At 44.8% G+C, this 18576-nt stretch overlaps 1 protein-coding gene across 1 annotated transcript; it reads left to right on the top strand.

The window, feature by feature from the left end:
• Positions 1-1114: 1114 nt before the first annotated feature.
• Positions 1115-17916, top strand: LOC123450257 (probable inactive receptor kinase At1g48480). The gene is made up of 4 exons (XM_045127603.1): positions 1115-1358; positions 2477-2535; positions 2758-3592; positions 17726-17916. The coding sequence occupies exons 1-4, from the start codon at positions 1115-1117 to the stop codon at positions 17914-17916; spliced, it is 1329 nt and encodes a 442-aa protein (XP_044983538.1).
• Positions 17917-18576: the final 660 nt, after the last annotated feature.

Raw genomic sequence — 18576 nt, 5'->3', positions numbered from 1 at the left:
GACGTGAGGACGTTCCACTACATCAACCGCGTTCTCTAACGCTTCTGCTGTACGATCTACAAGGGTACGTAGATCACTCATTCCCTCTCGTAGATGGACATCACCATGATAGGTCTTCGTGCGCGTAGGAAAATTTTTGTTTCCCATGCGACGTTCCCCAACAGTCGGGTTGTAGATGCGCTTAGAGCATCTACAACCGGACTTGGCAAATCTGACCTCTCAAACGATTGCGGACGTGCCCAGTGTGTGTCCGGACGTGTCTGTTTGGAACCCCTAGTTGTTCATCCTTGGAGCCACATTTTCTATATTGTTTTCTCATATATCCGATCACTTACACGTAATTGATGAAGAAGAAGAGAGAGAAAGAAAAGAATGGATAAAGAAAAAGAAAATATGGTCAGGGATGGGGTCGCGTCCTATATGACAAACTGAGGCGTGTCGGAGCATATCCGCGAGTCCTCATATGGTCCTCATATTTAAGATAAATATGAGGGGTGTCGGTCAATCCAGACATTTGAGGCGGGTACAAGGGTTTAGATGAGATTGCGTTTTTTACCCGTCATTGATCGGATAGTCTGTCCAAATGTTTGAAACGGATACGAGGGATCCGGTTATAGATGTTTTTATTCGGGGAACGTAAATTTTAAAAGATCGGATGGGCGAGCGAGGAGGTGGAATCCCGAGGATAAGAACGGCGAAAGGGGCCAAACGAGAGAGGAGGCGTGCATCTCATCTGCTCAAGTGGTCGTGTGCGGTGGCGGGAGACCGGTCTCCATCGTGTGCTTCGCTGTCGAGCTGGATGGAGGGGAAGCCCGCCTGTGAATGGTACGTTAATCATCCACCGCCACCGGTTCGAGCACACAGGACAGGACACGCCCTTCTATCCTGTGGGCCCAGTTTGGTGGCCGGAGTGGGGCCGGTCCAGCTCAAGTTGTACTACCAGTAGATCTGAAAGGCATGCTGCTTCGTGCTCACTTGACGCTTCGCCGCACCAAGTGCATGATCATCATCGATCGGTGAGAGGCAGGCGCGCTTCTAGAAGTCCTATCCTCCAAGGGTTTGATAGCAGTACGCTGTCGTCTAGGAGTCGGCATTTTATGCTGTCGACTGAGTGATGTGCCCACTGCCCAGGCCAAAGATCCCAGGAGCACCCGCGCAGTCATTGGGCATGGACACCACTGGGATATTTGTCGAGGGGAGCGCGTGTCAGAGCTTCTTAGCTGCACGGAAAGAATGCGTGATAACTGATAATGGCGCCATCAACTGCACCGGTGGACGCGTGTGTGGTTCAGCCGCTCTCTCCGGCCACGCAACGATCGGTCGAGTCGTGACCTCCATAGATCCGCCGCACGGCCACTGTGACTGAGGCCACGATGGATAATTGCACTTGCCTAACCGGACTACGATAGGTCAGCTACTTGTCAGAAATAATAATCTCATTACACATACATACGCGCGCGCTTGCGGATCGTTATGGGCGGCGGCTATCATATACACTTACGAAAGCTACCGGCCGGTTAATTAAAGCATCACCGTCATTCCGTCCAGGTTCATCGGCCAGTTCATGATAAACTACCGTTATCCACAAGCAAGCTCCTGCTTTTCCGAGGTGCCGAGAGGGCAACGGGCTTCTAGAAGAAAGGTTAGCGTCAGGAGCGTCGATCATACTTGGGCCTGCGAGCTGGAATAGAGTAGAGTATATCTTATTTGTGTTGGTGCCTGATCGCATTACATTTAGGTTATTAGCCTTGTTATTATCGCTCCCAAATCTGGTTGATTAGGGTGACCGTACCGCCTTGGCATAAAAATGAGCGGTGCGTCTTGTTCGTCGACGGAGCGACATCCAGCGAAGCAGGCACCGCCACTGCCTAACGGTAGGCGCGCGCGGTGCCGTGTCGATCCGCGGGTTGCAAACCGTCGAAGGGATTCGCTTTATCTCTCATCTCTTATTAAGCCCTACTATACCAGCACTAGCAAAGCATCTTACAAGAACGTACCTTGTCGGAGAGGGCACCGCACCGCTGCGTGCCTTGTCGACGCAGCGTCAACATGCATGCTTTGTGTGCATGCAGCGGCACATCACATGCGTGTGGCTCGTGCTCCCCCTTGTTTCTTTCTTCTTGGTTGAGAAAAGGCAGTTGGATACGAAGGTACTTTGCGTGTTCCGATTTATTTTTCGAAAGAAAAAGAAAAACCGTATGCGGTTCATGGTGGAGGACTCAACCGGACGGCGCAATAAAGAAGAACGGATGACAGCCAACACAGGTTGACCTCAACTCCTAACGGTAATAAAATAGAGACACCTGATGCTAGTACTACTCGCTCAGCGTTTTTTTTTTCTTCATCTATACTACTAATAAAAGATCCAACGTAAACTTCCCTACGTCCACACAGGAATTACCCATACATAACCAAACAAAGATTTCCACCACACGATTAGGAAAGAATTATAAATCTAACGCCTATCCACCATCAGGCCAGTACCACAGTGTGCATTTAGCAATTACAGTTTGGCTGACCGTGCTCCACCTCCACGTACAAAGAAAAACGATATGCAGCAGGAAGGAAAGAAAACTAAGGAGGCAATCAAGTGCACAAAAATAGGAGGAATAAACGGCAGACGCCGTGGCCTGCAACATCGCCGTGGCCTCCGCGTCCAGCTCCCCCTCCCCGTCTGCCTCCTCCTCCCCCTCGCCGTCCACCTCCCCCTCCCCCTCCCCGTCCGCCTCCCCCTCCCCCTCCCCGTTCGCCGGCGAGATTCCCGACCTCCCGCTGCCGCAGCTGCGCGAGTTCAGCGTCTCCTTCAACCGCCTAAACGGATCCATCCCCACCTCGCTCCGCTCCAGGCCGCGCGCGGCGTTCCTCAGGATGCCGGCCCTCTACGACGGGCCCCTCGGCCCTTGCCCTGGCGAGGCCCCTCCTCCTTCTCCGGCTCCCACGGGGACGACGCCCTCGCCGACAACACCGGCGACGAACGTCCCCAACGGCGGAAACGACGAACAAACTGACAAGAAGGGGAACAAGCTCTCCGGCGGCGCCATTGCCGGGATCGCCATAGCCTCCGTCGTGGGCGCTGCGCTTCTCCTGTTCCTCCTCATCTGCCTCTGCCGCAGGACGGGGCGCACCAAAACACGGGCTCTGGAGATGCCGCCTCCGTCTCCGTCCCCCGCCGTCATCCCTGGCGGCCGAAAACCTCCCGAGTTTCCCAGCGGCTCGGCCGTGGCTCCTATGGCCACTGTCGGCCACCCCGCGGGTCAATCGACTTCAGGGAAGAAGCTGGTCTTCTTCGGGTCAGCGGCTGCCGTCCAACCCTTCGACCTCGAGGACCTGCTGCGCGTGTCGGCCGAGGTCCTTGGCAAAGGTGCCATCGGGACGACCTACAAGGCTGTGCTTGAATCCAGCGCTACCGTGGCGGTGAAGGGGCTCAAGGATGTCACCATGACCGAACTGGAGTTCTGTGACCGCATCGCTGACATTGGCGAGCTCGAGCATGAGTTCATCGTGCCTCTCCGTGCTTACTATTACAGCAAAGATGAGAAGCTGCTTGTGTACGACTTCATGCCCATGGGGAGCCTTTCTGCAGTCTTGCATGGTGAGAGTTTTCACATCTCAGTTCCTGTACAGTTTTTCCGTACTCATACTCTGATCATTGTATTACTGTTCTGCATATGTTGTGCTCGTGCTTGTGTCTATCTTATTTTTGCATTTTTCATGGGTGGCGATGGACTTGGATTTCTCGTAAATGTTTGAGAATGGGATTGCAGTTGTTTATGGACGATTGTCTTGTACTACATCCGTTCCTATATATATATATATATATATATATATATATATATATATATATATATATATATATATATATATATATATATATATATATATATATATATATATATATATATATATATATATAATGTTTCGGCAATTTAAATTGAGCCTGTTACTGTGGACTCGCGGGAAGCCGGGAGCTTCGACTGTGAGGAACGGGGAGCACGAGTGCTTTGTTGGCGGAGGCATGTTTTGGGGACGGGGAGACCTCCAGCCGTGGGGAATGGAGAGAGTTTTGGATGCAAACAGAATTTCATCTCTGTCGGTACTTTTTTCTGCAGATAACACAGAAGAACATTGGTAATGTTGAGCCGACAAAGAGAAGTAGCGGACTAATTTCTATGTCGGCTAGATGATGATTTGCTCCCCGTATGTGGTTTCTTGTCATGTTGAGCTTTCCCTGTATTCTCTAGATGAGATTATTCTCTGATGTTGGAGTATGGGAATAGCATGGTGAGCGGTTGTGCCCTTTTGAGCAATCTCTAATGCTACTAATGTTTATATATATAGCACTAACAGTGTAGTATCAGGTATAGCAAAGTAAATTTGCTTCAACAATCTATTCGAGTGGAGCATTTTTCTTTTTATGGGCTTTCTCTTGCAATCTTCACTGAATATTGTACGCCGATGCCATGTTTGCTGTTTTTTCTTTGAGTGAATTGGTCTTCTCAAGGAAACAGTATTCAATTGGCATGTTCTGCCTTGAACGAATCTATCTGGACATCTGTTTGTGTTCTTATATGGCTGCTTGGAATTGTGCAAATTGTGATGGTTTGCTTTCTGTGAGCAACTTCTTCAATGTTGAAGTGTCATACAGTACATATATCATGTGAACAACATGTATCTCTTTTTTATTTCACATTTGAAAAGATAAGTTGCCATTCGTTGTTGCCCCCTTGATAATAATATGTAATTTAAAAGTTCTGCTCTTTAATATTTTCATGTTCTGCTCTTTAATATTTTATATTTTTTGGGCAACAACACAAGAACTGGACGATAATGTATTTACTTATGACACTTTGGTTCAAGCCACACCGAATATTGAATTCTATCTTCTTGGTTAGAATACACAAAGTATTTGAATTGTGCATCTTGTATGGACATTTATTTTGTGAAATTTAACAAGACTAATTTGAGATCAGCAAAGAGGAATGGGCTCAAAGAAATGCAGATATTGAGCGAGGTCCGCAAGGCGATATGTCAAGCTCTCTGTAGCCTCGTTTCAATGGCTTACTTAAACAGGTGCCTCCTTTTTCTTTGAATGTTTTCTCGAGTGTCTTTTTGTTTAAACATAGCTTGTAGATGTCCTGCGATGTGATTTTATTTTTCGAATCGAGCTCTGTGTTATCATAGAATTCAGGTTAGGAGGATCAAGAAGATGTTAATATGTTAGCACACTACTGAAGGATTTGCAGGTGAGCAACTATTATCTGAGTTTGGATGACCGAATATCAGTAGTGCATCAAAATCTACAGCTTTATATACTTTCTCACATACTGTCATATTTCATATGTGATGACCATATCAATCAAGTGTTGTTTCTTTTTCATTCAGAGTGTACATTGCTTCCAGTGTAACAAGAACAGAAAATAAGATACTCTATCAATAATGTGTGAGGTTTCAGATTTTGTAATTTGTTTTAGTGTTGCTAACCGAGCATGCTTAGATAATGGGGTGATTTGAGTGGAGTTTCAAAGTCGATCGTCCATGTCTGCAGTCTCAAGTTTCTATATGTATAGTCGGAGACCTAATAAGTAGATCATTTTAGAAAGTTTAATGTTTATATACTTATAATTGGTACACATAGTATTCAAGTAATTCGACCACTTGATTACGATGGTTATCTAACTAATAAGTAATATGTCCCCAGTTCTGCATAAAGAAGCACCCTAATTCTTAAGCCTTTTTGGAGTCAAACGTGTTGAATGTTTTTGTTCGGTGTCTTTTGAAATGATGAGTGATGCATATCTATTCAATGTTTTACATAGTATTGCAAGTGAAGAGATGATTTGTACTGAACCATCTAATCAGTTATTGTGTTCCTTTGAAGTCATGAATTTGTAACAAGTGACACCCTCATTGGCATTTTGTTTTAGATATCCAAGATGATTAAAACATCATGGGGACGAGGAGGTCGATCAGTCTATGGTGTATTGTGCCCGTTTCTCTGCTCCACGGCCTAGGTGTTGGAAATATGCCCTAGAGGCAATAATAAATTAGTTATTATTATATTTCTTAGTTCATGATAATCGTTTATTATCCATGCTATAATTGTATTGTTTGGAAACACAATACTTGTGTGGATACATAGACAAAACACTGTCCCTAGTAAGCCTCTAGTTGACTAGCTCGTTGATCAAAGATGGTCAAGGTTTCCTGGCCATAGGCAAGTGTTGTCACTTGATAACGGGATCACATCATTAGGAGAATCATGTGATGGACTAGACCCAAACTAATAGACGTAGCATGTTGATCGTGTCATTTTGTTGCTACTGTTTTCTACGTGTCAAGTATTTGTTCCTATGACCATGAGATCATATAACTCACGGACACCGGAGGAATGCTTTGTGTGTATCAAACGTCGCAACGTAACTGGGTGACTATAAAGATGCTCTACAGGTATCTCCGAAGGTGTTCGTTGAGTTAGTATAGATCGAGACTGGGATTTGTCACTCCGTGTGACGGAGAGGTATCTCGGGGCCCACTCGGTAATACAACATCACACACAAGCCTTGCAAGCAATGTAACTTAATGTAAGTTGCGGGATCTTGTATTACGGAACGAGTAAAGAGACTTGCCGGTAAACGAGATTGAAATAGGTATGCGGATACTAACGATCAAATCTCGGGCAAGTAACATACCGAAGGACAAAGGGAATGACATACGGGATTATATGAATCCTTGGCACTGAGGTTCAAATGATAAGATCTTCGTAGAATATGTAGGATCCAATATGGGCATCCAGGTCCCGCTATTGGATATTGACCGAGGAGTCTCTCGGGTCATGTCTACATAGTTCTCGAACCCGCAGGGTCTGCACACTTAAGGTTCGACGTTGTTTTATGCGTATTTGAGTTATATGGTTGGTTACCGAATGTTGTTCGGAGTCCCGGATGAGATCACGGACGTCACGAGGGTTTCCGGAATGGTCCGGAAACAAAGATTGATATATAGGATGACCTCATTTGGTTACCGGAAGGTTTTCGTGCATTACCGGAAAAGTTTCGGGCTCATCGGTAGTGTACCGGGAGTGCCGGGAGGGGTGCCGGGGACCATCGGGAGGGGTGTCACGCCCCAAGGGGTCTCATGGGCTATGGGAAGAGATAAACCAGCCCCTAGTGGGCTGGAATAAGTTCCCACTAAGGCCCATAAGGTTTGAGAAGGAAAAAACACAAGGTGGAAAGAGTTTCCAAGTGGGAAGGTGGAATCCTACTCCAAGTAGGATTGGAGTAGGACTCCTCCACCTCCAATTTCGGCCAAACCTTTAGGTTTTGAGGCTGCCTCCTCCCCTCCCTCCCACCTATATATACGGAGGTTTTAGGGCTGATTTGAGACGACTTTTCCACGGCAGCCCGACCACATACCTCCACGGTTTTTCCTCTAGATCGCGTTTCTGCGGAGCTCGGGCGGAGCCCTGCTGAGACAAGGTCATCACCAACCTCCGGAGCGCCGTCACGCTGCCGGAGAACTCTTCTACCTCTCTGTCTCTCTTGCTGGATCAAGAAGGCCGAGATCATCGTCGAGCTGTACGTGTGCTGAACGCGGAGGTGCCGTCCGTTCGGTACTAGATCGTGGGACTGATCGCGGGATTGTTCGCGGGGCGGATCGAGGGACGTGAGGACGTTCCACTACATCAACCGCGTTCACTAACACTTCTGCTGTACGATCTACAAGGGTACGTAGATCACTCATCCCCTCTCGTAGATGGACATCACCATGATAGGTCTTCGTGGGCGTAGGAAAATTTTTGTTTCCCATGCGACGTTCCCCAACAGTGGCATCATGAGCTAGGTTCATGCGTAGATGTCTTCTCGAGTAGAACACAAAAGTTTTTGTGGGCGGTGATGTGCGTTTTGCTGCCCTCCTTAGTCTTTTCTTGATTCCGCGGTATTGTTGGATTGAAGCGGCTTGGACCGACATTACTCGTACGCTTACGAGAGACTGGTTTCATCGCTACGAGTAACCCCGTTGCTCAAAGATGACTGGCAAGTGTCAGTTTCTCCAACTTTAGTTGAATCGGATTTGACCGAGGAGGTCCTTGGATGAGGTTAAATAGCAACTCATATATCTCCGTTGTGGTGTTTGCGTAAGTAAGATGCGATCCTACTAGATACCCATGGTCACCACGTAAAACATGCAACAACAAAATTAGAGGACGTCTAACTTGTTTTTGCAGGGTATGCTTGTGATGTGATATGGCCAACGATGTGATGTGATATATCGGATGTATGAGATGATCATGTTGTAATAGATAATATCGACTTGCACATCGATGGTACGGCAACCGGCAGGAGCCATAGGGTTGTCTTTATAACTAACGTTTGTGCTTGCAGATGCGTTTACTATTTTGCTAGGACGTAGCTTTAGTAGTAATAGCATGAGTAGCACGACAACCCCGATGGCGACACGTTGATGGAGATCATGATGATGGAGATCATGGTGTGACGCTGGTGACAAGAAGATCGTGCCGGTGCTTTGGTGATGGAGATCAAGAAGCACGTGATGATGGCCATATCATGTCACTTATAAATTGCATGTGATGTTAATCCTTTTATGCACCTTATTTTGCTTAGAACGACGGTAGCATTATGAGGTGATCTCTCACTAAAATTTCAAGACGAAATTGTGTTCTCCCCGACTGTGCACCGTTGCTACAGTTCGTCGTTTCGAGACACCACGTGATGATCGGGTGTGATAGACTCAACGTTCACATACAACGGGTGCAAAACAGTTGCGCACGCGGAACACTCGGGTTAAGCTTGACGAGCCTAGCATGTGCAGACATGGCCTCGGAACACATGCGACCGAAAGGTCGAGCATGAATCGTATAGTTGATATGATTAGCATAGAGATGCTTACCACTGAAACTATTCTCGACTCACGTGATGATCGGACTTGAGATAGTGGATTTGGATCATGTACCACTCAAATGACTAGAGAGATGTACTTTTTGAGTGGGAGTTCTTAAGTAATATGATTAATTGAACTAATTTTCATGAACATAGTCTAATGGTCTTTGCGAATTACGATGTAGCTTGCGCTATAGCTCTACTGTTTTATATGTTCCTAGAGAAAATTTCGTTGAAAGTTGATAGTAGAAAACTTTACAAACTGAGTCTGTAAAACCGAGGATTGTCCGCGTTGCTGCACAGAAGGCTTATGTCCTTAATGCACCACTCGGTGTGCTGCACCTCGAGCGTCGTCTGTGGATGATGTGAACATCCGACATACACGTTTCTGATGACTACACGATAGTTCAGTAGAAAAATACTTAATGGCTTAGAAGCAAGGCGCCGAAAACGTTGTAAAACGTCACGGAACATAAGTGATGTTCTAAAGAGATGAAATTGTGATTTCATGCTTATGCCCTTGTTAAGAGGTACGAGACCTCCGACAAGATTCTTTGTCCACAAAGCACAGGAGAAAAGGCTCAATCGTTGAGCATGTGCTCAGATTGTCTGAGTACGACAATCGCTTGAATCAAGTGGGAGTTAATCTTCCAGATGAGATAGTGATAGTTCTCCAAAGTCACTACCACCAAGCTGTGAGAGCTTCGTGATGAACTATAACATATCAAGGATACATACAATGATCCTTGAGCGATTCGCGATGTTTGACACTGCGAAAGTAGAAATCAAGAAGGAGCATCAATAGTTGATGGTTTGTAAAACCACGAAGTTTCAAGAAAGGCAAGGGCTAGAAGGGATACTTCGTGAAACGGCAAAACAGTTGCTGCACTAATGAAGAGACCCAAGATTAAACCCAAACCCGAGACTAAGTGCTTCTGTAATGAGGGGAACAATCACTGAGGCGGAGCAACTCAAGATACTTGGTAGATAAGAAGGCTGGCAAAAGTCGAAAGAAGTGTATTTGATATACATGATGTTGATGTGTACTTTACTAGTACTCCTAGTAGCACGAGGGTATTGGATACCGGTTCGGTTGCTAAGTGATTAGTGACGCGAAATGAAAGCTACGGCATAAACGGAGACTAGCTAAAGGCGAGGTGACGATACGTGTTGGAAGTGTTTCCAAGATTGATATGATCAAACGTCGCACGCTCCCTCTACCATCGGGATTGGTGTTAAACCTAAATAATTGTTATTTGGTGCTTGCGTTAAGCATGAATATGATTGGATCGTGTTTATTGCAATACGATTATTCATTTAAAGAGAATAATGGTTACTCTATTTTCTTGAATAATCACCTTCAATGGTTTATTGAATCTCGATCGTAGTGTTACACATGTTCATGATATTGGTGCCAAAAGATACGAGTTGATGATGATAGTACCACTTACTTGTGGCACTGCCGCTTGAGTCATGTTAGTATAAATTGCATGAAGAGGCTCCATGCTGATGGATCTTTGTACTCACCTGATTTCGAATCACTAGTGACATGCGAATCATACCACATGAGCAAGGCCTTGTTTTCATTGAGATGAAATAAGATAGTAACTTGTTGGAAGTGATACATTTTGATGTATGCAGTCCAATGGGTGCTGAGGCACGCAGTGGATATCATTATGTTCTTACTTCACTGACGATTTGAGTAGATACAGGAGTATTTACTTAATGAATCACAAGTCTAAAATGTTGAAAAGTTCAATTCCGTTTCAGAGTGAAGTTCGTCGTAACAAGAGGATAAACTGTCTACGATATGATCATGAAAATGAATATCTGAGTTACGAGTTTTGGTACACAGTTAAGACAATGTGGAAATTGTTTCGCAGTTCATGCCACCTGGAACATCATAGTGTGATGATGTGTCTGAACGTCATAGCCACGCACTATTTGGTATGGTGCATACTATGATGTCTCTTATCGAATTACCACTATCGTTTATGGGTTATGCATTAGAGACAACCGCACTCACTTTAAATAGGGCACCGCGTATTTCCGTTGAGATGACACAGTATAGACTGAGGTTTAGAGAAATCTAAACTGTCGTTTCTTGAAAGTTTGGGGTTTCGACACTTATAAGCTCGAACCCAAAGCGGATAAATGCATCTTCATAGGATATCCAAAACAGTTGGGTACATCACCTATCTCAGATCCGAAAGCAAAGTGTTTGTTTCTAGAAACGGATCCTTTCTCGAGGAAAGGTTTCTCTCGAAAGAATTGAGTGGGAGGGTAGTAGAACTTGATGAGGTTATTGAACCATCACTTCAACCAGTGTGTAGCAGGGCGCAGGAAGTTGTTCATGTGGCGCCTACACCAATTGAAGTGGAAGCTGATGATGATGATCATTGAGCTTCGAATCAAGTTACTACAAACCTCGTAGGTCGACAAGGTCGCGTATTACTGCAGAGTAGTACGGTGACTCTGTCTTGGAGGTCATGTTGTTGAGCAACAGTGAACCTACGAGTTATGGAGAAAGCGATGGTGGGCCCAGATTCCAACAAATGGCTGGAAGCCATGAAATCCGAGAGAGGATCCATGTGTGAAAACAAAGTGTAGACTTTGGTAGAACTACTTGATGGTCATAGGACTATTGAGTAAAAATGGATCTTTAAAACAAGACAGACGATGATGGTGATAAGTCACTATTAAGAAAAGCTCGACTTGTCGCAAAGATGTTTTCGATAAGATCAAACAGTTGACTATGATGAGACTTTCTCACTCGTAGCGATGCTAAAAGTCTGTTAGAATTATGTTAGTTGTTGATGCATTATTTATGAAATATTGCACGTAGGATGTCAAAACATTGTTTTCTCGACGGTTTCCTTGAGCAAACATTGTATGTGATACAACCAGAAGGTTTTGTCGATCCTAAAGATACTAGCAAGTATGCAAGCTCCAGTGATCCTTCAATGGACTGGTGCAAGCATCTCGGAGTTGGAATATACACTTTGATGAGATGATCAAAGATTTTGGGTTTGTACAAGGTTTATGAGAAACTTGTATTTCCAAAGAAGTGAGTGGGAGCACTATAGAATTTCTGATAGGTATATGTGGTTGACATATTGTGGATCAGAAGTAATGTAGAATTTCTGTAAAGCATACAAGGTTGTTTGAAAGAAGTTTTCAAAGGAGTACCTGGATTACGCTACTTGAACGTTGAGCATCAAAGATCTATGGAGATAGATCGAAAGCGCTTAATAGAAGTTTCAACAAGATGCATGACTTGACAAGTTTTTGAAAGAGTTCAAAATAGACCAGCAAAGAAGGAGTTCTTGGTTGCGTTGTGAGGTGTGAATTTGAGTAAGACTCAAAACCCGACCACGGCAGAATAAAGAGAATAGACGAAGGTCGTCTTCTATGCCTTAGCCGTAGAATCTAATGTATGCCATGCTGTGTACCGCACCTGAAGTGTGCCTTGACTCAAAGTATGTTGAGAGGTACATAGAGTGATCCATGATTGAATCACTAGCAATGGTCGAAATTTATCCTTAGTAACTAATGGACTAAGGAATTTTTCTCAATTATGGAGGTGGTTAAAGAGTTTGTCGTAAAGGGTTACGTCAATGCAAGCTTTGACACTAATCCGGATAACTATGAGTAGTGAAACGGATTCGTATAGTAGAGTAGATATTTGGAGCATTTCCGAATAGCACGTAGTAGCAGCATCTATAAGATGACATAAAGATTTGTAAAGAACGCACGAATCTGAAAGTTTCAGAACCGTTGACTAAAACCTCTCTCACGAGCAAGACGTCATCAGACCCCATAACTTTATGGGTGTTGGATTCGTTGGAATCACATGGTGATGTGAACTAGATTATTGACTCTAGTGCAAGTGGGAGACTGTTGGAAATATGCCCTAGAGGCAATAATAAATTAGTTATTATTATATTTCTTAGTTCATGATAATCGTTTATTATCCATGCTATAATTGTATTGATTGGAAACACAATACTTGTGTGGATACATAGACAAAACACTGTCCCTAGTAAGCCTCTAGTTGACTAGCTCGTTGATCAAAGATGGTCAAGGTTTCCTGGCCATAGGCAAGTGTTGTCACTTGATAACGGGATCACATCATTAGGAGAATCATGTGATGGACTAGACCCAAACTAATAGACGTAGCATGTTGATCGTGTCATTTTGTTGCTACTGTTTTCTACGTGTCAAGTATTTGTTCCTATGACCATGAGATCATATAACTCACGGACACCGGAGGAATGCTTTGTGTGTATCAAACGTCGCAACGTAACTGGGTGACTATAAAGATGCTCTACAGGTATCTCCGAAGGTGTTCGTTGAGTTAGTATAGATCGAGACTGGGATTTGTCACTCCGTGTGACGGAGAGGTATCTCGGGGCCCACTCGGTAATACAACATCACACACAAGCCTTGCAAGCAATGTAACTTAATGTAAGTTGCGGGATCTTGTATTACGGAACGAGTAAAGAGACTTGCCGGTAAACGAGATTGAAATAGGTATGCGGATACTAACGATCGAATCTCGGGCAAGTAACATACCGAAGGACAAAGGGAATGACATACGGGATTATATGAATCCTTGGCACTGAGGTTCAAATGATAAGATCTTCGTAGAATATGTAGGATCCAATATGGGCATCCAGGTCCCGCTATTGGATATTGACCGAGGAGTCTCTCGGGTCATGTCTACATAGTTCTCGAACCCGCAGGGTCTGCACACTTAAGGTTCGACGTTGTTTTATGCGTATTTGAGTTATATGGTTGGTTACCGAATGTTGTTCGGAGTCCCGGATGAGATCACGGACGTCACGAGGGTTTCCGGAATGGTCCGGAAACAAAGATTGATATATAGGATGACCTCATTTGGTTACCGGAAGGTTTTCGTGCATTACCGGAAAAGTTTCGGGCTCATCGGTAGTGTACCGGGAGTGCCGGGAGGGGTGCCGGGGACCATCGGGAGGGGTGTCACGCCCCAAGGGGTCTCATGGGCTATGGGAAGAGATAAACCAGCCCCTAGTGGGCTGGAATAAGTTCCCACTAAGGCCCATAAGGTTTGAGAAGGAAAAAACACAAGGTGGAAAGAGTTTCCAAGTGGGAAGGTGGAATCCTACTCCAAGTAGGATTGGAGTAGGACTCCTCCACCTCCAATTTCGGCCAAACCTTTAGGTTTTGAGGCTGCCTCCTCCCCTCCCTCCCACCTATATATACGGAGGTTTTAGGGCTGATTTGAGACGACTTTTCCACGGCAGCCCGACCACATACCTCCACGGTTTTTCCTCTAGATCGCGTTTCTGCGGAGCTCGGGCGGAGCCCTGCTGAGACAAGGTCATCACCAACCTCCGGAGCGCCGTCACGCTGCCGGAGAACTCTTCTACCTCTCTGTCTCTCTTGCTGGATCAAGAAGGCCGAGATCATCGTCGAGCTGTACGTGTGCTGAACGCGGAGGTGCCGTCCGTTCGGTACTAGATCGTGGGACTGATCGCGGGATTGTTCGCGGGGCGGATCGAGGGACGTGAGGACGTTCCACTACATCAACCGCGTTCACTAACGCTTCTGCTGTATGATCTACAAGGGTACGTAGATCACTCATCCCCTCTCGTAGATGGACATCACCATGATAGGTCTTCGTGCGCGTAGGAAATTTTTTGTTTCCCATGCGACGTTCCCCAACACTAGGCTACTCCTCTATCGCCGGATACGAGTGTGGCTGCGACAGAGGAGGCTCATACAGGGGGATCTCATGCATAACATGGTATGTACATGCAACTGAAATGTTACATAGCGAAACACACTTTGACCTTCTAATATTAATATGTATTACTGGCATAAATGTTATGTTTGTTGTTTCACACGCACGCATGCACGGGTGTTCCACGTTTAATTTTGTAGCGGAAAAAATTGAGGACCAAAGGTTTTGGTATGTCTGATTGTTGACATGCCATCGGAAGTGCCTGATTGTCTGATAGGCTCGAATTCTTAGGTTTTTATTTCTTATTGTTCTTGTTTATTTATTCTGGGGGAAAGACATGATTTTATCCTCACCCAAAATTGTTGAGTTAAAGCCGGAGAGGCTCTATGAGATGTTTCGGGACATGGAAGGAATTGATTGTTCTAACTTAAGTAATATAAAAATAAAAGTAGTATTTTCTCAATATTTTCTATTATTAATATATGTCAATAAAATTATGATTTACCTCTGCTAATATATGTCGTTGCAAAGAAACATGCCCAAACTTGTAAGCCCATATTTGTATTACTTTCCAGTAATTAATCAATAGCCAACAAAATATATATTTATAAATGATCTATTATCTTGTAATGAAATACACTGATCTATTATCTTGCCATGAATTACAATGATATATTTGTTGCTGACTCATGTTATATCCTCACAAATAAAGTGCTAGAAGGAACTTTCTCTATCAGTTCAGGTTGGATGAGCAAGACAATATACCGCAGAACGGGAACAAGGTGAGAAGTAGATGCAAATTTATGTAGCATATGTGTTGATCTCCTTCTCACCTTTCCTTGTAGAGTTATGTTCATCATTAGTGATATGTGTTAATGCTAGAGATTGATTTCTTTGCTTTCACAAAAAGGCTAGGTTGCAAATACCCTTATTGCTTTGGACCTTGCCACGGAAAGATGAACACTAAACGGCCACAAATGCCTCTAGATTATGAGTAATCATGGTTCTACCTTCAGTGGTTGCACATCTGCTTTGTCTCTGCTGGTTTCATGTGTACCTGATTTTGCTTGGTACAGCTACAAAGGGTGAGGATGTCATATTGTTGCAGCTTGTTTTGCTAACTAGCAATGTTTTGTTTCTTAGATGGACAACCTTGTATCTCAAAACCTTGATGAATTATTTCATTTGATCGGCTTATATGAAAACTACTAATTTGCATTGCCTCTCTACACACAAATGCATATCATTTTTCCTGGTGCTTATCTTGCATATCATATTTCCTGGTGCTTATTGGTAATGGCCCACTCTTAGGCACCACCTAGAAGAAAATAAGATTGAAGATGTATTTCTTTTGGTTGGAAACATTACACCTCAAATTTATTTAGTTTGGATACAATTACGACTCTCAGATCGAAATAACTGGTGAATTATATCAGTTATACAGTTTAAGAGGTCATGTATGTGATATATGAGAAACAATTTTGTCCATGATACATGAATATCTATATGCATTTTGCGCGATAATTTTTAGACGTGTGTTGCACGTGCATGCTTACTAGTCAATCATGTAAATGATCGAAGTACACTAGTATTTGTCTAATCTTGGCTTGGCAACCAAGCACAGGGTCGACGTCTCTCGAGGTTGTGTGGACTTTTGACATTAACTTTAGCACGAAATGAATAGTTGCTCCGTCTTTCAAGTTCGAGACGCAGATAGTTAACTTATTTGGATCATCTACAGTCAGACTTAGGACGTGTTTGTTTTAAGACCCTATTATTTTATCCGCATAGCTGTATTTTTTATATGTTCGATCATTTACATGATTGATGAAGAAAAAAAATGATCCGGGGTAGGATCGTGACATACGTGATCAGGGCCGGCTCTGTGATTTCAAAGGCCCCAGTGCGAACTCTACCAATGGGCCTAATAGAGAGATAAATCATATACGATACATGATCATATATAATTTCTATAAATTCATAAAACTAAACATATTTTACTAGAATCAAAAATTCGTTATTTCCAAAGGCTTTGTTTCAAACCAAGTATCATAGAAGTTACAACGCGCAAAAAACTAAATATTTTTTCGTACCTCTACTCGGTAATATATACATACTGCATATATACTATGAGCCCCTCTTTAGGCTGGGCCCCAAGCCGTCGCACCTCTCGCACTGGGCCAAAGACGGCCTGTACGTGATGGAGTCACCGGGCGTACATCGACGCATCCGTTAACCCTCGTATCGTCATCATATTTAAGATGAATATGAAAGATACCGGTTAGTCCGGACGTTTGAAATGGATATGAAGGATCCGATTGAATCGTGTCTTTATGACCCTTTACCGACGGAACGATCTGTGCAGACGTTTAAGATGGATATGAGAAGCCATGTTGTAGATACTCTTACACGGAACTTCTTCGTAAAAAGGAAAAATGGTATGCGATAGGGTTGTGTCATATGTGATGAACTGACCGGACGTATACAGACGCATTTGCGAGTCCTTATATCGTCCTCACTCACATTTAAATGAATACGAGGGATACCTGTCAGTCTGGACGTTTGAGATGAATACGAAACATTCGGGTTGAATCGTGTTTTTGTCACCGTTCATCGTCCGGGCGACCTTTTGGACGTTTAAGATGGATATGAGAAACCCTGTTATAGATACGGAACTTCTTTGTACAAAATCCGCCTCCGATCGTACAAACTGAGTCCCGAAGTAAACGTGTGGCAACCGAGTGAAGTTAACGTATGCCGTGCGACCATCGCTACGAAACCCTACAAGTCTCCCTGCTACAAGGCGAGGCTACGCCAGTTGGATATACTACGTGCATGGCACGACGCGACGGCAAACACGTCCATTCTGCCACGCGACTGGGAGAAAAGAAAGTTGAGTCCGGCCGAGACAGGCTACTGCGTGCCAATCGTAGTCAGTTATTAACGGCGGCGATGAAACGACGCCGGATGTGGGTGGTCGCGTGGACTTGTTCCAAGTCTCCGGCTCCAGGTGAGCCTCCAATCAGGAGCTGATCTAGTCTAGTGCCCGTCCACTGCAGGCTCCTCCCCTGTTGCCTTGGTTGTTTTTTTCCCTTTGAAATAGTATCGCAGCAGCACCGCGAGGGCGGGTCCCGCCCACGTGCGCTCCCCCTTCCCCACGCCATGTGGCCCCGCGTCCGGCGTGGTGGACGGACGGACAAAGCGGTGGACAAGTCCTCGTTGGCCGCCTCATCTTTTGTGCCGGTGCGGCGGTGGGGCAGGCCGCCTCACTTCACTTCACTTCACTGGTGGTGATTGGGAGCCCGTGCTTTGCCTATTCCGATCGTCGGTTCCGGATGCTGATCGCGTTCTCTGGTTCCAGGGCAGGGAATGATGAGCAAGCACAGAGTGGAAGTCGACGTGTGATCTGATCTCCCAGCCAGCTCCATGTTGATCGACGTCGTAGCAGATATCTGCGCTCGGTCGTTCGGCGACCCCATGAGCACGCTCTTTCTGCGACAGGACACTGCTACTACCCTACCCTCACATGCATGGATGGAATGGCCCCTCTACCTAGAGCTGATCCATCACCTAGTAGTAGTGCTTATCCCCCAAGACCCGTCTAACAATCAATTCGTCAGCGTTTAGAGGCAGCGTCGTCGTACCTACAAATTCAAGTCCCCGTGTACCGTTGCTTCTACATGAATTTAGAGCGTTGTGGTGCACCCATGCACCCGTGTTGAATGGCACTACTATGGTACGTGGGTGCTACAAGGACTGCGCAACAAATCGTACACAGTCCCCACCGTGGCACCACATGGAACACGTCATCATTAGCTGGATATGTGTGTCCGTTTTTCTCTGCATTTTCTGACACTATATCGTACTTTACTCCATCGCTTACACAACAGGTCGAAGCGATAAGGAGATGACATGTAAAGCTGATTGGGTTGAGAATCTGGATCATCACAAGTT

Source organism: Hordeum vulgare, chromosome 4H (assembly GCF_904849725.1).
Source record: "Hordeum vulgare subsp. vulgare chromosome 4H, MorexV3_pseudomolecules_assembly, whole genome shotgun sequence".
Classification (NCBI taxonomy): domain Eukaryota; kingdom Viridiplantae; phylum Streptophyta; class Magnoliopsida; order Poales; family Poaceae; genus Hordeum; species Hordeum vulgare.
The sequence above is the reverse complement of the archived record's forward strand: the minus strand, read 5'-3'. Positions and strand labels throughout refer to the sequence as shown.